At 46.5% G+C, this 24,763-nt stretch overlaps 2 protein-coding genes, 1 non-coding gene and 3 pseudogenes across 3 annotated transcripts; 2 read left to right on the top strand and 4 right to left on the bottom strand.

Annotated features, from left to right (window-relative positions):
- Positions 1-802: 802 nt before the first annotated feature.
- On the top strand, positions 803-2,399 carry LOC136532033 (GEM-like protein 4). Its single transcript, XM_066524666.1, has 2 exons — positions 803-1,458; positions 1,606-2,399. Exons 1-2 carry the CDS (start codon positions 1,287-1,289, stop codon positions 2,130-2,132), a joined length of 699 nt encoding a protein of 232 aa, XP_066380763.1. The 5' UTR covers positions 803-1,286; the 3' UTR covers positions 2,133-2,399.
- A 2,581-nt stretch (positions 2,400-4,980) lies between these two features.
- LOC136532031 (alpha-amylase/subtilisin inhibitor-like) lies at positions 4,981-5,668 on the top strand (annotated as a pseudogene).
- Positions 5,669-8,792: 3,124 nt separating this feature from the next.
- LOC136532036 (cytosolic sulfotransferase 16-like) lies at positions 8,793-10,297 on the bottom strand (annotated as a pseudogene).
- Positions 10,298-11,993: 1,696 nt separating this feature from the next.
- Positions 11,994-14,974, bottom strand: LOC136532032 (mRNA cap guanine-N7 methyltransferase 2-like; annotated as a pseudogene).
- A 7,242-nt stretch (positions 14,975-22,216) lies between these two features.
- TRNAF-GAA (transfer RNA phenylalanine (anticodon GAA)) lies at positions 22,217-22,289 on the bottom strand. Its single transcript has one exon. It is a non-coding gene; the product is annotated as a tRNA-Phe (tRNA).
- Positions 22,290-23,306: 1,017 nt separating this feature from the next.
- LOC136532035 (transcription factor PCF1-like) lies at positions 23,307-24,431 on the bottom strand. The gene has a single exon (XM_066524667.1). It carries the CDS (start codon positions 24,337-24,339, stop codon positions 23,695-23,697), a length of 645 nt encoding a protein of 214 aa, XP_066380764.1. The 5' UTR covers positions 24,340-24,431; the 3' UTR covers positions 23,307-23,694.
- Positions 24,432-24,763: the final 332 nt, after the last annotated feature.

The raw sequence follows: 24,763 nt of genomic DNA, 5'->3' as shown, positions 1-24,763 counted from the left end.
ATTGCGGTGCGGTGTACAAGGACGGCCGGCGCGGCAGCTGCAGCCACCAGCCATGCGCATGCCAACAGTGCCCGGACGGTTACGTGATTACCGGTACGTTCGTTTGGCTTATAATTACGTTCGTTTGGCTTATAAGCCGTATCTTTTCACCTAACGAACGATATTTACGATAAATGAGCTGACAGTACTTTTAGGGTATATGTCGGTAGGTGAGGGCGGTCGCGGTTCGTATCCGACTCGGCGCCGCGTGGGAGGTGACCAGGACGCCGGGCCGGGGGAGCAGGCAGGCGCGCGTGGTGACTTCGACGGAGAGGGAAGCTTTTTGTTGATTGCCTTGACGGGATCCTGTTTTTCCTCTGCAAAGCTGGCCGTTTTACACGTTGGGCTGGCCCCTACTACCTCCGTCCACATCACAGCCGGGCCGGGGTCCTCCTGCCTGCCTGCCTGCCGATCGCTTGCGGACGCGACCGGGAACAGTGTTTGTGGCCCTCCATCCCCTGTGTATGTTTAGACATCAGTATCACTCTCAATAGGCAGGGGCAGCGCATGTTACCTTACCCCTAATATCGTCCCGGTGCAATGCCTGAACGATCGATCTCTGCTCTAATAAGCCTCTAAACAAAACACCAGTGGTCCCGTGAACTAAAAGCTCGGCCAGTCGGCCGCTCGGCGCATCGGGCCCCTTGCTCCCCCCGACACCACACCACCCTTTTTCTCTCGCGTAGCCCGGTGCAAGCGAGAATGTGCAGGCACATGGGGCGCTTCTCGGAATGCGGCCGGCAGCGACGGCGAGCCCCACACCGGCGGGCTCCGGATCCCATAGAGAAATCCAGAATCATTTGTCCTGGCGTGGTGAATATGCTGCATCTGGCCTCCACATGGCCGCCTGGCGCCGGGCGCTCTCTCCATTCCTAAGATTAAGAATAGGTCGAGCAGTTTTTAGGTACTCGCTGCAATGCAACCAGTAGGCGGAACGGAAGGAAGGGAGGGGGTCTACGCCTGCTTTAGACGAACGTGGACTGCGCCCTTTCTGAGCCGCTGGTGACTCGGCCGGCCCGGCTGCTGACTCCGCAAATCCACTGCCTTTGCCAAAGCCGCGCGGCCCAAAGGATGTTCCGCCACCGCGGCGCCCCTATAAATGCCGCCCTCGGCAGCTGCACTCCGGTACCAATCCGCGATTCCTTACACGCTAAGGCACGCATCATCGACGCCAGCCAACGAGAGCCTAACTAGCTCTCTGCTCGCTCGTCCGCTGAGCTCGTGTCCACTAGCTAGCACCAGCAGCCATGAGGAAGTCGAGCAGCGACCATGTCATCGGCGTCCCGGTCACCTCCAAGGCGTATGGGATAGAGGAGGTGTCGTCCAGGGATCCGTCCTTCAGGAAGGGCGACGCCGGCGATCACCTTGCTGTCTCGTTGACGCACCCCAGCCCTTATGCGTCTTTCGGCTACAAACACAGTAAGTCTACCTTGATCGTGATCTCGTGTACACCATATACGATAATTAGTAACTTGAGAACATGTGTACGTTCTACTCTGCTAATAACAAGACACTTGAAAGTTTAGTTTACTGACGTGCGTGCTGTGTATGTGCTTCGATCTGCAGGCAGCAGCAAGGGTCAGGTGATCCACTGGGTGAGCAAGCTGGGCAGAAGGGCGCAAGGCTTCAGGGAGCACGTGACCCTGGGGCCGAAGCTGTCGGAGACGGTGAAGGGGAAGCTGAGCCTGGGCGCGCGGATCCTGCAGGCCGGCGGCGTCGAACGCGTGTTCCGGCAGGCCTTCCCCGCCGACAAGGGCGAGCGGCTGGTGAAGGCGCTGCAGTGCTACATCTACACCACGGGCGGGCCCATCGCCGGGATGCTCTTCGTCTCCACCAAGAAGGTCGCCTTCCGCAGCGACCGCCCCATCACCGTCACCTCCCCCGGGGGCCGCGACACGGCGCGGGTCACCTACAAGGTGGTGGTCCCGCTCCGGAGGATCCACAAGGTGCGGCCCACCGAGAACGTCGACCGGCCGGAGGAGAAGTACATCCACGTCGCCACCGTGGACGGCTTCGAGTTCTGGTTCATGGGCTTCGTCAGCTACCAGCGGTCGTGCAAATACATGCAGCAGGCCGTCCCGGAGCTGCAATGACCGCGCGGTCCAGGGCCTGCAGGTTGACGAGGAGTGTCCGGTGGCTAGGCTGCCCGGTCGGCACGATGTGAAGAGAGGATGTTATGGGCTTGCTTCGCCATCTTTTGTCGCGAAGTAGCCGTAGCTAGGATTGCCCTATCTAATTTCGGATCGGTGCAATTGTGTTCCTTCCGCGTACGATGTTGGACCGACACCTGTGTTGTTCCAAAGTGGTTGCTTTGTACTAGTAAATGGACCGAGCAATTAACCATTTGTGCATCTGCTTGTTGAATGGAGTAGTTCAGTATGTTTCTGATAGTTTATTTATCTCTACCAGTAGTAAGTAAGCGTCAGAACATACATAATGCAAAATATAATTTGACTACCAGTTTTTGTGGTACAAGATTTAAAATTTAGGAATATTGTGATAATAGTACTTCATACCAGTTTTTGTGGTACAAGAGTTTTTGTGAGTATTATTCAATTCTTGATACTATTCAAATTATTTTTTTCATACTTCATACCAGCAACTCTTGTGGTCTACATTTTCATGTTTAGCGGGAAAAATAAAAACAACATTTGTGCAGTGGGTGCATGCAGCTACGCAGCCTCACACAACTACTTTGAAAATTTATCCAAGACAAGGAACCGTGCCCACTATGGTCTTGACGATGCTTAACTGGTGCTTCTGTGTAGTTCGGACGATCAACATCGACCAATTATAAATTTATAATACATAAGGAGAGAATATACTAGCAAATAAGCAAAAAAATGAGTCCATCAATCTATCAAGATTGAAATAAATTTTAAGGTAGGCACCATAGAGATAGATCATGATTTTAGGAAGAAAAATAAAAAACTAGTTTCATAATTTTTCAAGCTAAAACAAAATTTTCTCTCAATTTTTAGGATTAAATCAGATTTTGTGATTTTTAATTGTATTATTTTTCCATGACAAAAATATTTGGAGAAATGTTTGAAAAATATTTTTTAGAATTTTTAATAACAATATTTTTTGTTCGTTGAACTTTCAACTTAGTCAATTTACTTCTCTAATGTGGTGCCAAATTAGTAAAATCACCATCAAAACCACTCGGGTGCAAAAACAGACAGTTTTTTAAAGCTGAGAAGGTTGGAAAGCTAGTTTTGTAGAATAGAGAGAAAAGCTGGGTGACCATGATATGTTTTTTTTGTGACTTGTTTCTTTTTTTTTTTTTTTTTGAGGATTTTGTGTGTGTGTGTGTGTGTGTGTGTGTGTGTGTGACTTGGTGACCGTGATAGTTGAGGGGACCCATTCCACCTGAATACGAGTCTTTTGTCAAGCCAGCCCAAGAGCATCAGATCAAGGCCAGGCCGACAAAGCTGAATATCAAATGGGTTTGTGGTTGTTTAACCGGCCGAGCATCGAGTGGGTCCAACCTAGCTGGGCACTGGGCAGCATGGAACGACATGTTTGGTGGGCTAGGTCTGAATCCAAAGCCTCAAATGGATTCCATACTTGGATAGGTTGTTTAACCGGCCCAACTAGTTGCTCAAGGAGGAGGCAGAAACGAAACAAGGCGGCGGCGTGCCACGGCCGCGTAGAATCCGAATGCGGCTGGTTTTCATGCGAAAACGCATGCAAGAGCGCTTCTAAAGCGGCCAAGCGGTCGGTGATGCAAACAAGCTGATCCCAGCAAAGCCCGTGTTTCCCTGTACGCGGGCGGCGTAGGCGAACTTGATCGGCGCCGATCCGTGTTCTGATCGATCAGAACGACAGAACCCCTCTTGCAGCGTCGACTTCGCTTGAATTTATCAGCCGGCTTATTAGCTATAGTATTTTTCTCTCACAACAAAACAGTTTCAGTCAGCTTTAATACCAGCCGAACGTGCCCGCAGGAGCCAAAATACTACTAGTAGGTTGGTTGGGAAGCAAATCCAGATGATACAACTGCAAGCGCGTATCAAGGAAGCCCGACGAACTCGGATTTTTCTCATCAGTTTACTAGTAAAAAAAACTTGAACATCTGGTCTTCGCAGAAGCGCTGCAACGCGTGTTTTTAGGTTGCATGTGACTACTCGTGTACCGGCGCATCTTGGTATCAACACTTGGAGACGCTCCACACTCCACAAATGCTGCGTCGGTTACCGAAAGGCACACAAATGAATGCGATCAAGGTTACCGGAATGCATACTACTCGCTCTCGGAAACGCCAGTTACCAAGTTTCCATGGACTTCAGTAGTATACGTTTAACGTTTCTGCGCGCAGTTTCCCAGTCGCGGATAGCGGGGAAACAGATCGGCACCGTACGTATGCCTGCGCGGTGTAGTTTCCAAGGACTAGTAGTTCAGGGTGTGTTTAGTTCGCTGAAAATTTTTGATGTCAGGTCGGATGTTTCGGGATATTAGAAGGTTTTTTTTGGATACTAATAAAAAAACTAATTACATAGCTCGTCTGAAAACCGTGAGACGAATTTATCAAGTCTAATTAATCCATCATTAGTGCATGTTAGTTACTGTAGCACTTATGGCTAATCATGGACTAATTAGTCTCGAAACATTCGTCTCACGATTTCTATTAGGTTTTTTTTTTTTGTCTATATTTAATACTCTATATATGTGCCGCAAGATTCGATGAGATAGTTTAGAGTCAAAATTTTTGAAAACTAAACCAGACCTCGGTGTGCGTACTTGACCAGCTGACCAGTACGTGCACGGACGACAAGTGACCTCACGTCACGTACAAATCCTGCAGGAAGGAAAGCTAGCGACTCCACTCCACCAGAGCAGTATAATACTGACGAGTGACGAATGGTGCTCGTGCAGTCATCGGATTATTCGAACTCATAACCTACGCAAGTCGAAGCAAAGCCGCCCACAGTTTCAGCCATGAGCATCCCCCGCGCCGCGCACCTCCTCGTGCTCCTCTCCGTCCTAGCCGCCAACTCCCTCTCGAGCGGCGCCGCCGCGGCAGCGCTGCCGGTGTACGACACGGAGGGCCACGGGCTGAGCGCCGACGCGGACTACTACGTCCTCCCGGCGCCCCGCGGGAGCGGCGGCGGGCTCACCATGGCCCCGAACGGGCTCCGGTGCCCGCTCTTCGTCTCGCAGGAGACCGACCCGCTCCGCAAGGGCTTCCCCGTGCGCTTCACGCCGCTGCCGCAGAAGGAGCAGCAGCAGGGTGGCAACGGCGACGACCGCACCGTGCGCGTCAACTCCGACGTCGGCGTCCACTTCGCCGCCGTGACGACGTGCGTGCAGACCACCGAGTGGCACGTCTCCGGCGGCGGCAACGCCCCAGCCCCACTACTGCCGTCGGGCCGCCGCCGGCTCGTGCTCACCGGCCCGGTCCGGTCACCGAGCCCGAACGGGCGGGAGAAGGTGTTCCGCGTCGAGAAGCACGGCCGCGGCGGGTACAAGCTGGTGTGGTGCGGGGGCGCCGGCGGCAGCACGTCAGTCGTGCCAGGACCTGGGCGTGTTCAGGGACGATGGGGAACGCCGCGCGTGGCTCGGCACCGCCGAGACCGACCGGGCTCATGTCGTCGTGTTCGAGAAGGCAGCGACCGTACATGCGTGAATAATCGTGATGCGGTGCTCTGTAGCGTGCGTGTATATGCATGCCGAATAATTATGGATTTGTTCCGTTATTGGCGACCAACTTGTTGTGAGTACTATTTCTATGTGATCAGTCCAGGACCCAGATAAAATAAAACAAAGCAAAATTACGAGAGTCTGAATTTGTCCCAAACCTGAAACGACTGAAATACAAATGTGCATAGACAATGTTCGTGCTTTCTGAAATCATGATCTCCAGGTACATCTCAAGATTTTTTTCAACACTTATTGTTCATTAAAGTTTTCTAAGTTTATTTCCTTGTCTTAACGAGCTGTTTGGTTCTACAGCAGGTAACGCAAACTAAAATAATTTAAGCCTGCAAATGCTACCGGCCGCAGATACAAATGAACTAATTTTGAATACATTTGCGTTACTGTTACCAAACAGCACCTAGGTGTTACAAGATTTCTTAAGTTCCATCAATTCCACTCTTCATTTTAATATATAATCCGCAATTCTCTTACTTAGCTCGTTTAGGAAAAAAAAAGAAAAAAGAAAAGAGAAATAGTCGAGATAGCCTACTACTGTATGTAAATACGTGGAATGACTCGCGCCATGATCTCTAGCGCGACTAAAAGACTAGTTCATGAAAATTTAGTTTGAGATGTGCTTTTTTTTAAAAAAAAAATTATTATTTTTTTGGCAAAAAAAATACAAGGATAGCAATTGGAGAAGAGAATTTTAGGATAGGAAGCACGGATTCAAAGGTAAGAGGAATGGATTTCGAACATATGTTCGTAGCTCAGATAGTACTCTCTCGGTCCAAAAAAAAAAATACAATTATGTAAATTATGTAAGTCAAACTAACTTAAAATATGATCAAGTTTATAGTAAATAGTGTTAACATTTATGTATATAACTAGATCTTGCTATAAAATATATTACATAATTAATATAGTGGTACATATTTTGTACTATAAATGTTAGTAATTTTTTATATATCTTTAAGTAAACTTTAAATCGTTTTACTTCTTGGAAAGTGAGAATTACGTTGTCTTTTGGGACGGAGGAGTACATAAAGAATGTCTCTTTTTTTATTGGATGAGTGTCTCTCTTTTACTCTGCTACGATTACATACAGGAAGAGACACTGCTTTTAGGCTTCAGCCACTCGTGATGACGTTAATCCAATTTGGCCCAAATACCCAAGAGTTCCTTGTCATGGCCCAAGAAACCATCCAACACTCATGCCGTTGCTCAAGCCTTCTTTTGTTTCTAAATGTTTAGGGCTTGTTTGTAACTGCTTCACTTCACCAGAACCATCTTTACTCTACCAACTTCATCATGGGTCAACTATACAAAAAATTGGAGTTTCTGGAGTACCTCTAGAATTAGCCCTCAACTCCACCTTTTTTCTAAAGCAAAGTTCATGAATCTATCCATGTTTGGCTAGTGAAGTTGGGAGGGAGCTGGAAAAAGGTGGAGTGGAGCAGTCCAAATATGACCTCATAGTCACTGGATTATGCCTCTTGTGCTTGGTTGCTAATAAACCTACCCCTCGCGTCTCGCCACCGCTGGAGTCAATTGTCGTATTCCCGAACATGGGAAAAGATGGTAGCAGAGGGGCTTCCCCTAGTTCGTCACGCCACGGTGGTCTCACAATGGCGGACCTTGGAGCCATCGGTCCACGCCCTGGTGGAGCCCACGACGATAGTCGATAGCTGTCTTGGCGGCTCATCGCTGAATCTAAGTTTGGCCTCTCGGATCTGGCATTCCCCCTATTGTTCACAAGACGACGAGGTGGTGGCAGTGTTCGTCCATGGTTGCGACGCAGCAATGATTCCTGGAACTAACAACCTAATGCATGCCGTCTAAGTTATGGTGGTGCTATGGTGGTCCTAGACCACGTGATGGCGATAGGAGCTCATGCATGGTGGGCTGAAGCCGCTTTCTTGCTACTATTGTGGTAGCCTATGTAGGCAGCAGCCAGGAACACTTGTGTGCAACTCTATGGTTTTACCGATAGGTTGTTGATTGCTGTGTGGGGTGGTGTTGTACAGTGCGGTGTTTTGGAGCCTAGCGGATTGGAGGCGGTTCCCCCATAGTGGCCGCCAACGACTACGCTAGCAATGTTCCTTGACGATGATCGACGTAGCGGTGACTAGCTCGCGTTCCAGCAGCGCTAGTTCAGTGCGGTAGCAATGACTAGGCGGAAGCGTCTCACTGTGTGCCCATAGTGACCCCTGTAGTGTTGCTAGGTAGGTACAATAGCAGGCAACGGTGTGACTAATACCAACCTAATTAAGAGTTTCAACTGAAGTTTATGATTATGGATATTTACGCAAGTGGATGTTCGTGTTGCAGGTTTCATTTTGTGGGCAATCGGCGGTTAGCTAGCGACTGTTGGGTTGGTTTTGTGGTGACTAGCTACGCATGCCTATTGCCAGCTTGCAGCCATTTTTTCAACTAGCAGAAGGAGATTTATTGCAGATTGTGGCCTAAGTAGGGATGTCCGTTGCATTGCCTAAAAGCTTGATGAATTGCAACATGCAAAGGTTATGATAGAGCTCTGTGCCCTAATGTAGGAACAAGTTGCAATAGTTGGTGCTGAACGGGATGGAGTTGGCCTTTTATGGGCTGACGCGGTGATGACATGTAAAGAATGCTTATGACATGGTCGGTGTGGCAGCGATCTCCCGCTAGTAGCAGCTTTGTTGTGATTGTTGCCTCGGCGGATTGTCTCGAATGGCTATGGCAAATTTGTCGTTGCAATTTTGGTGCTTGGTTCGAGAAGTGCGGACTTTTAGGTGAAGGTCTTGCTGGGCTACTTGCCTCACCTGGCAATGGTCACATTTTTGGCACCTCGCTTCTTGTTGCAGGCTTTGTCGTGTGGTATGTTACCTTCTAGGGCCTCAGTTGAAAAAAACCAGTGGTTCTCTCCTTGGCGTTGGCTGCATATGTGGACATCGTTTCCCTCGTTGGAGGCGTCATTTTAGAGAACCTCCCCCCTCCCTTCCGCATGCTCTTTACTTGTTTTCTACAACGTGTTCCGTGGTGTTTGCCTGCTGGTGCTTTGATGGTAAAGCATGCGGTTTTGTTGTGTTGGTTGTTTTACTTTTGCTTTCGCCATTAGGACGGTTGTTTTATTTGAGTGTATTGTTGTATGTTATTTCTTCTCTGTGACTATTAATACATGTCTAGCATTTTTCTTGGTGGACTTTTATACCCAACACGATCTCAGTAGATGCAAAACACAAGCTGCTGCCTTGAAGACGATGAACAGGGTGTGGGTCGCAACATTATTGAACAAGATAGATATAAGACATAAGACATCACATAGGCATAAGCGTAATGTGTCATCCCTGGTTAGAAATTGGGGCCTGTACCCTTGAACTTGGTCTTGGTAATAGCGTCGATGCGCCGCGCTGACTCCGGCAACAGATAGTTCGCCCAGTCCCCGACCCCGCCACGCCGGAAGAACGAGCTGTTCTCCACCGCGCCAACCACAAACTCCGTCTTGCCGCTTTTGGTCACCTCCAGCCCGCCCATATGCTCGAACGAGCATAGTTTCACGATGGCGTCCACCACGCCATTCTCCTCCTCATCAACGTCGAACGGGAGGCCGACGAACGTGGCGAGCCTCCGGACATGCGCCGGAGGATCCTTCCACACCTCCTCGTACCTTAAAAAGAGCACCTGCTCGGGGTGCGCCAAGTGAGCGGCCAGTATCCGAGCACGTGGTCCCAGTAGGGCCCGAACGCCGACAAGCCGTCGCAGAACAACTCGGCGGCGATCTCCACCGAGAGAGGCTCGAGCCCTTCCTTGACCCTGAGCTTGTTCACGAAGTGCCAGAGCGAGACCATGGTGTCCTTGGGGTCGCGGCACATGTACACGACCTTGCATCCCGACGCAACGACGGCCGCGGGCAGCGCCACCGACGGGACGTGCGTGGCGAAGAGCCTTGGATCCGGGAGCTCGTCGACGTCGTCTGGAAGAATCTTCTTGCCGGTGTAGACTTGGTACTCCAGGAACTTGATGCACTCGTGGGGGCCGAAGGAGCTGAAAGGGTGAACGTCGGTGGCGTCCGCGGGATGTTCTCTGCGGTGCACGGTGGCGAACAGGAGAGACTTGATCCACGTCGTGCCGGACTTGGGCAGGGTGGCGACGACGATGTCCGAAGGCCGCGCCCTGAAGCACGCGTCCGCGGCCATGGTGCCGGCTATGCACATCTGGCTGCCGTGCCACCCTTGGTGGTGACGATAGAGTTGGAGGTGGGACAAGCCGTCTGATCTCGGCAAGGAGATGACCGAGTTGGCGAAACGCCGGTAGATTTCTTGGTCGGTTTCTGTTTCCACACGGGTTTCTGGCTCGGTTTGTGAGGGAAAGCTTCGCATGGAGGAGGAAAACATGGCGTTGCAGTAGGGGTCTACGATGAATTGGAAATGGGGACTCATACCATTAGCATCTTTCTAGTTTTGTCTCTCTGTCTCTGTCTGGTGGTAGAATTTTTGTGGGCAACTGCCAACTACCAATGGAACGAAGTCTACCTTACTGACTGGCAGCGAGATGCACATGATTGCGAAATGTTAGCTCGTATGTCAGTCTCATAAATCGACTTAGCGTGTTATATATTGCAACAGTAGGTTCATTATTGCAAAAGAAATGAGAGAGGCCCCTCTTGTTTTATTTTGAACAGAGAATATCAAGTATCGCATACGGTTGACAGAGTTGGCTGAACGGAAACCTCACGTAGAGCTAGTTGGGACAGAAAAAAAAAATCCTCTTTCTAAAAAATAAACAAATTGGAGGTGTTGCTATTTTCCTGTTATTTTTGTTGGGAAAAGAAAGTTGAATAAGATCTAATGATGATATGATATGAACGGACACTTTACCCAAGCACTTACCTTTTTTTTTCTTTCATCTAATAGAAAGAAATAAACTCATATATATAAACTGCGTCACAGAAATGACTGCAGCTCTGCAGAGCACGCACGGCAGTTGGATACGTGTTGCATCTTTGTCACTGTTGGATGCCTTCCTACTACGTACTAAGTATTGATACGGTGAAGGCTAATGGACAAACACGGTCAAATTGGATCCAGACACAATCGATACACAAAGCAACAAATTATGCGAGCAAAAGACCCGATGAATGACAATTTCTACTTGTTTTTCATGAATCTTTATTAACAATCGATCCTTGTGCTAATGCGCTTGATGACGTCTCGCCATCAGTTTTTGTTGCTCTGTGGAGGAGAGCCTGGGGCCATCACCGCATCTACCCCATGATCTGTTCCTGCAAAGTCCTGTTGCTGAATTCATTTTTGGTTTGGAGTGCTATTGCTCGCTCCCTGGGTCCTCCTGATTGCCTCTGTTCGCGGTTCGCCTCAGGTACAGGCTTTCAGTATTTCGGTTCGGCTGCCGTGAGACACCGAGACGATAGCATATACTTCATCCGTTTTAAATTATAAAACGTTTTAAGTTTTTAGATATGTTGCTTTTGCGCTATGCACTTTGATATACATTATGTCTAGATACATAGCAAAAACCAGGCACGGAGCCAGCGGTGGGGCTAGGGGGGCTCCAGCCCCCCCTACCGCTCGCGAGCAAGTGAAGCCCCGTAGAGCCGCCGTCTGAAATTTCAGCTGTAGATGTACAGGTAGGAGGGGCTAAGATTTGCTGAACCTCTTTTCTTGCTAATTACCGTTGTTTAGCCCCTCCTAGATTTTTTCCTAGCTTCGTCCCTGGCAAAAATAATATATCTAGAAAAGCCAAAACATCTTATAATTTGAAACAGAGGGAGTACTAAACTAGTTTCGTTGAGTCTTGCAGCCAGTCGATTTAGGCAATTAAAAATGGTACTCAATCTGGTCATAAAACAAGTGGTTTAGGGCAAGTTATGTTCAAACCTTAAAACTACAAACATAACTCTTGAATTATTGAGTTTGAAAACATTTATGATGTGTGTAGATTTTCATTGGATGACACATATTAGATCTCATAAATTTGTAGGATTTAATAACACATCTAGAAGACATTAGTAGTCAAATATACACATCGTAGACCGTACAAGGTCATACGTGTGAAGCATTTTTCACCGGATGTAGTACAAGAAAACCCATGCGTCTGTGCCAGGATTCATTTACCTTGTAATGTTTGATATTTTCGTGGACTCATATAGTGGAGACATGGCCACATGGGACTATGGGAGAATGTCCTTAGGGTGCGTTTTGTTGCTCGAATGAAGTTTTGTAGATCCGCGCCTTATATCCTGCATGAGGGGATGCAGGCTCAGTTGGTGCAAATTCTTAGAATGTGTTTGGTGAAACTGTAGGAGACGATGCAAAAATATTGAGGTCCGTTTGGTTTACTATGAGTGGATGCAATTTATTTTGTTCGAGTCTGACATGTGGGCCTGCTTCTCCTGTGCATGCATCCGGCCAGCCAGGCTCCACAGCGAAGGCCAATTCGGCCGCACCACCACAGCCTGCATGCCACCGTTTTTTGCATGCGCAGATGCAGGAGCGCACACTGCAGCAGCTCAACCAAACGCGTTGCTCTGCGCGTTTATACGCATTGCGCACATGCACCCATCCAAACACACTTTAGTGGAAACACAACACATAAAAAACATCACTACCCAGGTTCATCTGCATCTGAATTTCCAGCAACTAAAGCCTCATGTCTGCAGGCCCAGGACCCAGGATGCCTTTCTCTGGGTCTATGGGAAGCACATCCGCATGCGAGCACCTCCCATCTTCCACTGATGCCTGCTGTGGCTGGAGCCATCCCTGCTGTTCAGTCAAAGTGTTAGACCAACAACATTTCCAATGAAACAGAAAATAAAAACCTACAACTTAGCTGCTAAGCACAGAAGAAACAGACCTCTTCATGAGCATTATCAGGATCATGCAAGTTGGGAGTTACAATCGGTGGTATTGCATCTGGATCAGGCTTCTGGAATACAAATATTGAAATCAAGCCTGCAAAAACCAACTGAAACATTGAGTAAACTGGGACCTTACAATCCAATGCATCCAAAGGAAGAATTCTACATCACCTAAAATGTCGTAGGAACGAGCAACAAGCTTCCCACGAGCATCCAAAAAACTTGCACTGTAACCACCAAGCATTGGAGCAAATTGTGTTCTGGGTCAGTCAGAACCAAGAGTCAAATACAGTTTCGGACTCCAACATTGTTTGGTAGTAATCATGTTGCATTTATTGGGACAGCAGGCGATGAATAGAATAAATTGAAGAGATGCAAATGAATTACAAAAAAAAAAAACACTCTACAGAGAACCAACAGGAAAATGATTGCATAAAAATAACATACTACCTGTTGTCATCATAAAACTCGGTTAAATTCTGAATCTCCACATATTCAAGTCCAGCTTCCCTTGCTAATCTGTTTCAACACAACATAGCATTGTGAAAACTCTCATCACTCAACTTGCCTATATGACAAAATGTTGAAAATAAATGAGAGAAGGATAACCTCAGAAGGGAGGGAAAGTGGACTAGGCACTAATTCTCAAACACTGCATCACTCGCAAATTTGAGTTGGCACTTCTTTCCAAAAAAGGGAAACCTGCACCATATATCACACGATACCCGCTCAGGAAGTCAGTGTAACAGAAGTTTCCAGGTATATATAGTATACAATTTCAGCTCATACTTTTCTTCCTCGACTTCAAAGGTAATGGTATAGTTCTCTGAGCGAATGCTATTTGGAACAGTCTTCAGACCCTTATTATGTGAAGCCTCAACATTCTTTTGATATTTTGTCCTACAGAATAAAAAAAACTTAGAAAGATAATAAAGAACAGAGTTTGGTCAAGCACATTGCATGTTAAATTTGTACTGGAGAAGTTCAAGTTTACTTGCAGTGAAGCATAAATGCTAGCCTATATAATTTACTTGGTTGGCGGATGACCATCAAAGCTTAGAAGATAATTTCTTTTGGAGGAAAAAAAAAAGAAAAGACATTAGGACATAAGAACAAAATTCATGTGGTATTGTGGTGAGTATACCATATTGTAGATGAGTCTGGAGTCATGCCAAAAAAGTAGCCTCCAGGTTTGAGAAGTGATGATACATTGTTCAGAAGCTTCCTTCCCTGTTCTTCACTCTCAAAGCATAACTATCTTTCGAAAAGTATAAAATGTGAAGATTAGCAAAGCTCACAAGTATATCATATTCCATAGTTCTAGAGAACAACCAACTCGCCTGCAAGTGCTGCATACAGCAAACCATATCTGCTTGGATGCCCTTTTCCTGCACTTGAGCTTCAAAACCATCCTGCCATGCAATTGTAACACAAACTAATTGTCAGCTCTAAAGTGTTTGTGCCAGCGCCTTAGCGCATTTCTTTGTGTTGGAAGGCATAGAGGGAGAGTCTACATCAGAAGGATCCAACTCGATGAATTCAGCAGTGAAAGGTTTCCTCTTGTTCTCCCATAGCTCATGGGCATCGTTGACACCCGATGCAGAGGCATCTGTTATAGAAAATGGTATGATGATCAAATTAACTTGTTGACAGTGTAACCAAGAGACCATGGAGGATTGGAGGGCTGCGGCTAGTGAGAGGCAGCTTACCGATGCCTATGTAGTGGCCAACCTGGGCATCACACCACTTGTCTGTATCCACTCCACCGTCGCAATCCAGGTCACATACCTTAGGCATTTTGCAATCAATAAATGTAAAATTACTTTCAGGATTCTGCTGCGGAGCTTCTAGCTAATTTGGAATGAACTGAAGATCGTGAAAGAGAGGAGCATATAGCAGACCGTAGCATAAGGAAAGGCAAAAATTCTGATGAGGGCACTCTGGGCAAATTCATATAGGCGAAGATGTGGAGGTTGTGGTAGCACCGTCACGTTCATCTCTGCAATTACATGTAAGCAGATTACCAACGTCAAGGTCGAGACAGAACAGGGGCGGATCGACCTCAGCAGTGGACAAAAGCACCAGCGTCGACGCAGACCAACACCGACGCACGGAGGACAATCCCTCCGCGAGTTTGGGGAAACTCCAGAGGCTGCGACGGGCCGATTCCATCCAGGGGCCCGCGGCAGGCTCGCCTGACGCCCGTGCCCTGCGCGGCCGGCGCCGCCGACGCCTGTGCTCTGCGCGGCCGACGTGTTCGACACCTGGCCCTACGCACCTGACACCCAGCCTTGCGCGGTCGCCTTCGCAGTGCCCTAGGTTCGTGGCTGGCGCACCCAACGCCCGTGCCCTGCGCGGCCGCCGCTCGTGCCCTACTGCCTGCGCGCGACGCCCTGCTGCCCGATTAGGGTTTGCTCGATTTGGGGAAAAGTGAGCGAGTCAGCCTCTAATGGGAGAAGGGATAAGATGGGGGGCAGTGTGGTCTTTTCATGTGGGTTGCTTTTTCTTTTTCTAATTTTTTCGCCATTTAATTCGTCAATATTTAACGTCGGCGCAAAGCAGGGGTAAACGGCTGGTTCATTTCAAAATCGAAAGGGTAAAATCACAAAGTTAAAAAGAGAGGGGATAAAATTATCATTGGACTTAGAGTAGGGGATAGAAACACCATCAGCCTGTTCGTTTCAGCTGAATTGACTTATAAGCCATGGTTGAAAGTACTGCTGGCTGGTTTGGTGTAAGAGAAAAACACTCTTCAAGCCATGGATTATAAACCAGATATGAGTGAATAAGCCGAAACAAACGGACCGCAAATTCCCAATAATATACGTCGAATTTTATATTTGCTACTAGCGTCTTTCTCTTGTCTGCTGTGTCTTCTCTGTTCTCTTCTTTTTCTCTTCCTTTTTTTTTCAAAAATCTTTTCTCTTCTCTTCTTCTCTAAAAAGATGGTAACATCATCGTCTACCGGTGAAATCAAATCTCGTCTACTCGGATAGCACTCTGTCTGTGCATGGCTCCGTCGCTCCGCTCCCTATAATCATTAGAATAGGAATCGTTTGTGCAAGGCTCCGTCACGTACTCCGCTTCCCGGAGTTCACATCGCGCGGGAAACATATCGAACCGTTTGTGTGCGGCTCCGTTGCCCTGCTTCCCTAGAGTCCACGTGGCATCCGGCCTTCGTTCTTGTCTTCCCCGACGTACGTGCTTGCCTACCCGTATAGCACTAGGTATGTGCATGGCTCCGTCGCTCCGCTCCTCCGGAATCAAAGTCGCGTGAAAAACATAATAGTAATCGTTTGTGCGTAGCTACGTCACCCCGCTCCCCGGAGTCCATCGCGCGGGAAACATATCGAACCGTCTGTGCACGGCTCCGTCGCCCTGCTCACCTGGAGTCCACGTCGCATCCGGCCTTCGTTCTTGCTACCTCGACGAAGAGTGTACGTGAGCTAGCAGCAGTGCCGATCCTAGGATTTGAAGGCCCCTCTGACGATCTCGTCGCTAACGACTTCTCTTTATCATATATAGAATCTTATAATATATAGACTATTAATTTTACTTACAAAACGAAAACAAATTCAATAATATATTTTTAATTTAATATGTCTGATAATTATTGAGGAACAATGTAGATTAAGCAATATATTAGTAGATGTATGATAATTATCGAGGAACAATGTAGATTAAAAAACAATGTATTCATTTTCTTTTCTCACCATGACAAATGTTTCTTAGGTAACATTCTAAAATTCTAACACCTAAATTAGAAGAAAAATATGACTATATAGGTACAGAGTATTAGAAGTCTGGAATACTATACAAATAATTAACTTGAATTAAAAATAAAAAGAAAAAAAAAATACCTTGGGCCTAAACAACTGATCGGTGATCGCAATTCGTAAGAAGCCAAGAATCAAGATGTTGTCATCGTGGAGCCCTGCCTGGTCGCCGTCCTTGTGCGCCGTGTCCGTGTCTTCGGTAATCTAGCTCTTCGCGGCGGCGCGGCTCGCCAGCTCTGCGTGTGTAAGGCGTACGTCGCGAACTCACGATCAGAGTGTGCTGTGTGCAGCATGACTCCTCGTCTCCTCTCTACCCGAGGGCCGTGGGGAAAGGAAACTTGGAAAGAAATGCCGATGTTGTCTTTTTAGGCCGTCTGATCAGTTCTATGTCTCTCTTCTCATTAATTTACTAATGTCTAATGGACTATAGGACCTGGGGTTTGTATACCTGGGCTTGGGGCCCCTCCTCCGCTTGGGCCCTCGGCCGTCGCACCTCGTGCCCTACTCCTAGGGCCGGCACTGGCTAGCAGCAGAGCGCCTTAACACGTGACCCTCTTGCGATGGCGCAACCCCCTCTCCCACGCGACCTCGGGCTCCCTCTCCCGCGTACGCGTCTCCCTCTCCCTCCCGTGTTCTTCCTCCCGCCCGCACCCACGGCTAGGGCTCCGGCGGGGTCGTTGGGCGGCAGCGGACGGTGGGTGGCGCGGCCGGCGGTGAGGAAGCCGGTGGCCAGGGGAGGAGGCGGGAGTGGCGCGAGGACGACTTTGAGAGGGAGGAGGAAGACGCGCGGGTGTGGAACCGGGTCACGCGTGACTGGTCGCGCTTTAACTTTGTCCCTTCCTAATCGCATTTATATATGTCCCACTTGGAAGTTACGACAATTGGACAAAAAGCTAGGTTGAGTAACCATTTTTTTATTGGATGAGTTTATCATAAGATATAAAAAAAAAATTGGATGGTTCGAGACAAATTAAGGATAGAAAGTTATCTGGCCTCGAGTAGTATATGAACAACAAGTTACTATAATCATGAGACAAATTTATGATATAATAGTTAGGGTAAAGTACACTTTACAACCCTTAACTCGCGCCGAAGTTCAATTTTCAACCTTCAACTATAAAACCGGTCAAGAAACACCCTCCAACTATCAAAACCGGACAAATTTGGTCATCGGCCGGTTTCAAAAGCGGTTTTCTATTTTCGGGAGGCGCCAAAATTTTAAATTATTTTTTTGAGCATCTTAACGTCCTCAAATGAAAAAACTCAAAACTACAAAATTGTAGATCTCATCGAGGTCTACAATTTATATATAAAAATTATCTTCATCCGACATCGTATTGAAGGGTTTTCTATTTTTTGAAATTTGAGTCTCATCACGCGATAAAATATGGTGCCGAATTTTTATATTATTTTTTCGAGCATCTTAACGTCCTCAAATGAAAAAACTCAAAACTACAAAGTTGTTGATCTCATCGAGGTCTATAATTTACATATAAAAATTATCTTCATCCGACATCGTATTGAAGGGTTTTCTATTTTTTGAAATTTGAGTCTCATCAAGCGACAAAATATGGTGCCGAAATTTTATATTATTTTTTCGAGCATCTTAACGTCCTCAAATGAAAAAACTCAAAACTACAAAGTTGTAGATCTCATCGAGGTCTACAATTTATATATAAAAATTATCTTCATCCGACATCGTATTGAAGGATTTTCTATTTTTTGAAATTTGAGTCTCATCACGCGTGATGAGACTCAAAGATGAGATCTACAACTTTGTAGTTTTGAGTTTTTTCATTTGAGAACGTTAAGATGCTCGAAAAAATAATATAAAATTTCGGCGCCTCCCGAAAATAGAAAACCGCTTTTGAAACCGGCCGAGGACCAAATTTGTCCGGTTTTGATAGTTGGAGGGTGTTTCTTGACCGGTTTCATAGTTGAAGGTTGAAAATCGAACTTCGGCGCGAGTTGAGGGTTGTAAAGTATACTTTACCCTAATAGTTACAAGAACTATAATAGATTATAGATCCAAACGTTAATTAGGGTTGGAAGTTACTACAATTAGATTTGAAGATATTTAGAGGAACACGTTACGATAACTGTACAATATCAAGACGAATTTGCCATAATTGTGCGTGAGCTATTCCGGGGAACCAATTACTAGAAGATAAAATGAATTTAGTGTGAAATAGTATAGTATATTGAATATACTATAACGGCTCAAGTCGATAATTGGAAGAGGTTACCACATTTGGTGTCAAGCTAGAAACCGGTTACTATAACGTCAAGACCAATTTACCATTAAATAACTACGTTGTCTGGCAAAGCTAAAGCAATAGAGTTAAGAGTTACGACAATTGACAACAAGCATCTCGCACTCTAAATTTAACTCAAAACAATTTTTCATAAGTTTGAATGCTTCACACATATAGAACTTTACTTCAATCCTCAGTCCCTCATATATGATTTACTATTTTTCTATATTAATTTTGAAAAGTATGCGACAAAAAAGAGAACTATGATAATTAGAATATGGTCACAAAACAGTTGTTCTTTTTACCACATTTGCCGAATTATTAGGTTTTTACCACCTTTGCCGAATTATTAGGTTACCATCACCCATCTCTAATCTTATTTCAATAGTCTAACAAATTAATACAACAATAAATTAGTTCAGCCGGCCAATTCTGATTCATTCCAAATTTGAGCATACAACAGCACTCACTTACCTTCCCACAAGGTGAATATCATCTTCAACACGGCAATGATGCAGAACACATTTGGTATCATGTTTTCAGGTTTATAAACACATTTATGGTCAGTCCAGAAACTGAGTTTTAGTACATACCACACTGATGATACCTTTGTCCATAAAAATTAAACTAAAACAAAAGTACAAGAAATAAGGCACTACGGCTACATTGTTTTTGACACAAATCATCAGCTATGTTGGTCAAGATCAGGCTTTGTGCGACTCAAGTCCGGCAGAAAGCATATCGATCATGTTCAGTGGCTCTAAAAATGAGGTATGTTTCCCTGCATTTTTTGAGATAAATAGATTGAATGAACTAGCCTGCATCTACTAACAAACAGAATGGAACGGACCCTTCAATAGTGTGCATAGATATATCATTTATATGAGAAAAATTACTATACGCAAGTTAATATAGTTACATTACAGTAATTGAGGCAAGAAGATATGGCATACCAAAGATATAATTCTAGTAAAATATGTCTTCAGATTTACCATACGAGAATCTAATGACTATGCAACAGTCGAAAAAGGTTACTTTTACAGGTCATAATGAACCACATTGTAGGATATATTTTTCTCAACTTATACTACCAGAATAAAATCAGAAGCTCACAATGAGAATATATTATCTCTTATTAGTATAGGAAGAGAAGTAAATCATTGGTACACATCTTATTACAGTGGCGGATCCAGGACAAAAGTTCACGGCGAAATTTACAGTACTAATTCATGTGGCAAACTTTGTAGTACTAATTTGTATGACGGAGAAATCATGTGTAGCCCATTTGGAAAGTAGGAATGATACACAAATTTCGCATGAGTCAGTTTATTTTTCACAGAAAAAGGAAACATAAATTTTCCTCCATTCTAAAGTGGACCTATTGTCATCGTGTTGGCTATCACTGGCAGCCAGCACAGTTACACAAACCTCCGTGATTCCCTCTTGGCTGTGTAGCGAGATCATCGTGCCTCATCGGCTCTTGGGTGAGTGCTGGTGACAGCTTATTAGTTAGGAACCTGAAAGAATCGCGAAGTACATGCTTTAGCCATTCACGACCTAAGTAGTCACCTTGTGTGATATAGGAGTAGAGTTCAGCATTATTTCCACGGTCTGGAAACGGAACTCAAGCGTCCACAGTCGATAGCCAAGGGAGGTGAGAGGGGTTCTCAGCCAGCGCCCAGCGGGAAGCCGTCACAGCTCGCCAGATTGCTGGATCCGCTCGTGTCTGATTGTATAACTAATATGAGGTAATTTGTCAATATGGATTAAATTTGCTGAGATTCAATTTTTGAGAACTAGATAACCGGAGGAAAAAAATCAAAACCTGTAAAGGATCGTGATTGATGCACAATACAAGCAATTGGCCAGGGTAGAGATCGAATGCTATATATGGTTCCTGTAGTTGATCACTCAACAAAAAAATTGAACGCAAAACCATATTGCGACTAACCTTAAGAAGACATAAAAGACCCAGGATCTACATCACCATCTAAACTAAAAGAGAGCGACATTGCCGTTCTTAGTGCTCGGGACATGTGAAACTTACGCGCCGTTAAGTGTGGATCTTGGCCATGAATGTCACTGTCATGTGTCATCGCCAATTATAATCTTCAGATGTATATCATCTTTGTAAAGCATCAACAAGGGCTGCCCCTATATCTCAGTGGTAGAGCGTCAGTCTTGTAAACTAAAGGTCTGGTCTTTAGATCGATCCTGCATGGGGGCAGTTTTTTTTTTTTAAATGTTCTCAGGAATTTCTTTTTTAATTGTCATAATACTATAATATAAATATGCTGATTTAAAAGGTTTGTCCTTAGACCCTACTGCATGGGGATATGTTTTACTTTGTACTCAAGAAGCTTCCTTTTCTTTTTCTTTTTTACGATCATATAATATAAATATGCATATTTATGTTCTAAGAACAACTCTAAAAGTTTCTTTATCCTTATATTGATATGAATTATGAATAGAGTTTTTGGTGTTTTTTCTCCAATAGCTTCTTCGACTAGATCTCTAAATATTCCCATTTTCTATTTCTAGTTTTTCAGTCGCTACAAATAGAAGCTGACTCTCCAAACAGCCAACAAATTATAGAGAAATTGTTGGAGTGCGGAAAGTTATAAAGAACATTTTTTAGTAAAATGACGCTACGTATAATTTTTTTTTAAAGAATGGGTTTAAGAAAGACTGTTGGAAATGATCCAAGGCACGTATAGCAATGGCATCAAACTATCCTTGAGAGAGAAAAAAGAGGAGGAAAACGAGAGGCACGATATCGTTGCTCGGACAAGATCCTGGTTTGGTAATCCCCAATCCCCAACAAAAGGCTGGGCAAACTGAACTGACTTGCAGCAATCGAAAGTTCTGAACTGAACAACTCAAAGGAAACCATCCATACGTGAAACTTCCGATGCATGGGAAAAAATGGGCAGTTCCGCAGTTGGCTACTCTAGTCTCTAGCAAACCAGCACTGCATATCCTTCTGTGTATAAACAGGTAGTAGTCCTATCATTGTTCATATCCTTTAATATAAATACAGCTACTATTGTTTTACATTGCTGCATATACAGTGGAAGAGAGAAAAATGCATTGATGCATATACAGAGGAAGAGAAGAAGACAGTAAAAAACACATTGCTGCATATAGAGGGGGATAAAAACAACAGCAAAAAAACACATTGCTCCATATACAGAGGAAGAAAAGAACAGATAAAACGACAGCAAAAACACAATGTTGCATATATAGAGGAAGAAAAAACACACATTTCTGCATATACATATACAGAGCTAGAAAAGAGATAAAACAACAGCAAAAACCACATTGCTGCATATACAGAGGAACAAAAACAGGAAAAATAAAGAAAAACATATTGCTACATATACAAAGACAAAAAAGAAGAAGAAAAGGAGCAAAGAAAAAACACATTGCTACATATACAGATGAAGGGGGGAAAAAAAGAAAAACACATTGTTGCATATACAGAGAAAGAAAAAGAAAAACAAGGAAAAAAACATGCGGACACATTGTAGCATATACGAATGAAGATTGCTGCATATACATATGAAGGAGGGAAAAAACACATTGCTGCATATACAGAGAACAACAGACAAAACACATTGCTGCATATACAGAGAAAAACTGGAAAAATATGCGGTGAGCGTGGATCGAACACGCGACCTTCAGATCTTCAGTCTGACGCTCTCCCAACTGAGCTATCCCCGCAACTGTATTAGTGTACGAATTTAATTGTAGAGCAGAAGTTATTTCTTTTCCTCTAAGTTCGACACGTACACCAAGAACTATGCCACACCGAAACAAGTCGAACCCAGATCTTTTCACCCGGAACCGAACGGGACCCTTCCAGTACGCACCACTGACACGTCGCGTGGGACCAGCTCCAACAGACATTGGAAGGAATATCCATTGGTTCATGAAGCTCGCTAGCTGGCCGCCACCAACCCACGGTACTACACGATGGACCAGCCTGAGCCTGAGGTCCCTGCAGTTGTGGTGCAGCAGCGGCCTGCCTGCCTCTCCTCAGTCCTCTCTCAGCATTGCCACGCCGATCATTCTTCTCGTTGAATCTGGAAGAGCGTCGTGAGTCCGTTGAAGCTGATTTGTCGCTAGAGGAAAATATTGTATCATAATTGATAAGCCAAGTTGATAAGTTATGCAAGTTGATAAGTTATGCACCGGGACTTGTGCGAATTTGGAACAGTGTAGTACCGTTGATACCACTACGTAGGAGTACAGTACTTGATAACGTAAAGAGAAGTCTGCGAGCATGGTCTGTACAAAGGTTGGACGCCTTTTGAGTGAGTGACCTACAGCTTGACACGAATCATGCCCCGGAAACAGCCTGAACCTTTCAGATGCAAAGTGCAGATGCAGCGCAGAGCAGGGCAGGAGCTGCAGCTTTTGCCACAGTGCAGACTGCAGAGACAAGGCAATTCACGTAGGACAGGAGAGGGAAAGGAGAGGATAGCATGGCCTACCCTGTTCCCTGTCAACGACTAACAGCATGTGGCCTGGGTTCGCACTTCGCAGGAAACGAAAGTTGCAGCAAGCTGCCATGAGATGAGCGGCTCATGAGAATATGTACTCCGTATGAGATGGTGAACAATGTGGGGGTGCTTCATCATTGTTTCACTTTCACGGTTGCAGAAGGGAAGTCAATCTCACCAGCCATGATCGACCTCAGCATCAACTGAATGATGGATTCCGAATTCTCAAAGGGCAAAGGTTTCTATTCAAACAGCAGGCAATGTCATGCAGAATAACACACCAGGACACTGTGTTAGAATTCAGATCAGTCGACAGTTCGGCATGCATACATAATAACACCAGAAAACCACCGCACACACGCTGCGGCGAGGACGCACTAGCTCCATTCATCACAAACACAAACCTGACGAATGCTATCTACAACCGCTATCCCCGATCCGATCTCGCGTGTTCTTGATCCTTCTTCAGCTCGCCGCATTCCTCACACCGCAAAATCACAGGGAAAACACGCGAAATGCACCCCAGGAGATGCACGAAAACGAGACGCAAAAGCACGGCAAGCGGCATGCCACGCGTCGACGCATGGGATTATGCAGCAACAATGCCGCGGCGGCGGCGGCGTTCACCGGGACTCCTCCTCTGACGGCCTCGTGGCGCCGGAGAGCACGGAGAGCAGGTTGAGGTGGTGGTGGCCCTGCGCCGCCACCGACGCGTACGCCTGCGCCGCCGCCTCCTGCGCGGGCGAGAGGCCCCACGCCGCCGCCACGGGCCGCGCCTGCAGGCTCGCCCAGAACGGCGCCGGCGCCACCGCCGCCTCGTGCTCCTCCTCGCGCGGGCGCTTCCCGAGGAGCGTGAGGGAGGCGCCGGCGCCGCCGGAGGCGGAGGAGGTGGACGGGGCGGAGGAGCAGGAGAAGACGGCCGGGGTGATGCCGGACCCCGTGGCCGCCAGGATGGAGGGCTCGGCCTGGCGGAGCAGCCACTCGATGGTCTGCCCGTCCGACTTGAGCCCGAGCTCGCGGGTGAGCTGGAACACGCGCGCCGCGCACACGATCGGCATCCGCACGCGCCGCCCGCGCCCGTTCACCTTGCTGTGCCGGTCCTTGCCCGCGCCGCCCGGGCTCTTCGCCTTCTTCGGCGCGGGCGCCGCGGCGTCGGCGGCGGCTGGAGCTGCGGCTGCGGCCGCCAGAGACATCGGCGGCGGGGCCGGCGACGGCGCGGGCATGGGCCGGTAGACTTGGAAGGTGGTGGCGCCGTCGCGAGAAGCCATGGGCTGGCTCTGTCTCGTACGAGTTTGTTGGTGGTGGACAGGGCTTGTGGGGAGGAGCTGCTGATGGGGATAGCCGGATAGGGATAGTGCCGCGCCCGCGCCAGACCATGGCCCCCGGGGTGGAACCATTTATAAAGCGGCCTGATTTTTGTTGTAATTTTTATTCATTTTTCTAGCTCCCATTACGCTGCGCCTTTTTTCTTGTCTCTCAACTTGTACTTGGTAGCTGAACACCTTGCACTACAGGAAATCGGGACTTTGCCCAGTGCTTAAATCTTTGCCGAGTGTCAAATATCGGGCACTCGACAAAGACTATCTTTACCGAGTGCCGCACTCAGCGAAACTTGACACTCGACAAATAGGGCTTTGCTGAGTGTCTGGCACTCGACAAAATAAGGCACTCGGCAAAGCTAAACTTTGCCCA

The sequence above is a fragment of the Miscanthus floridulus genome, unplaced genomic scaffold (genome assembly GCF_019320115.1).
Source record: "Miscanthus floridulus cultivar M001 unplaced genomic scaffold, ASM1932011v1 fs_516_1_2, whole genome shotgun sequence".
NCBI lineage: Eukaryota > Viridiplantae > Streptophyta > Magnoliopsida > Poales > Poaceae > Miscanthus > Miscanthus floridulus.
This window is presented reverse-complemented; position numbering and strand designations above follow the sequence as displayed.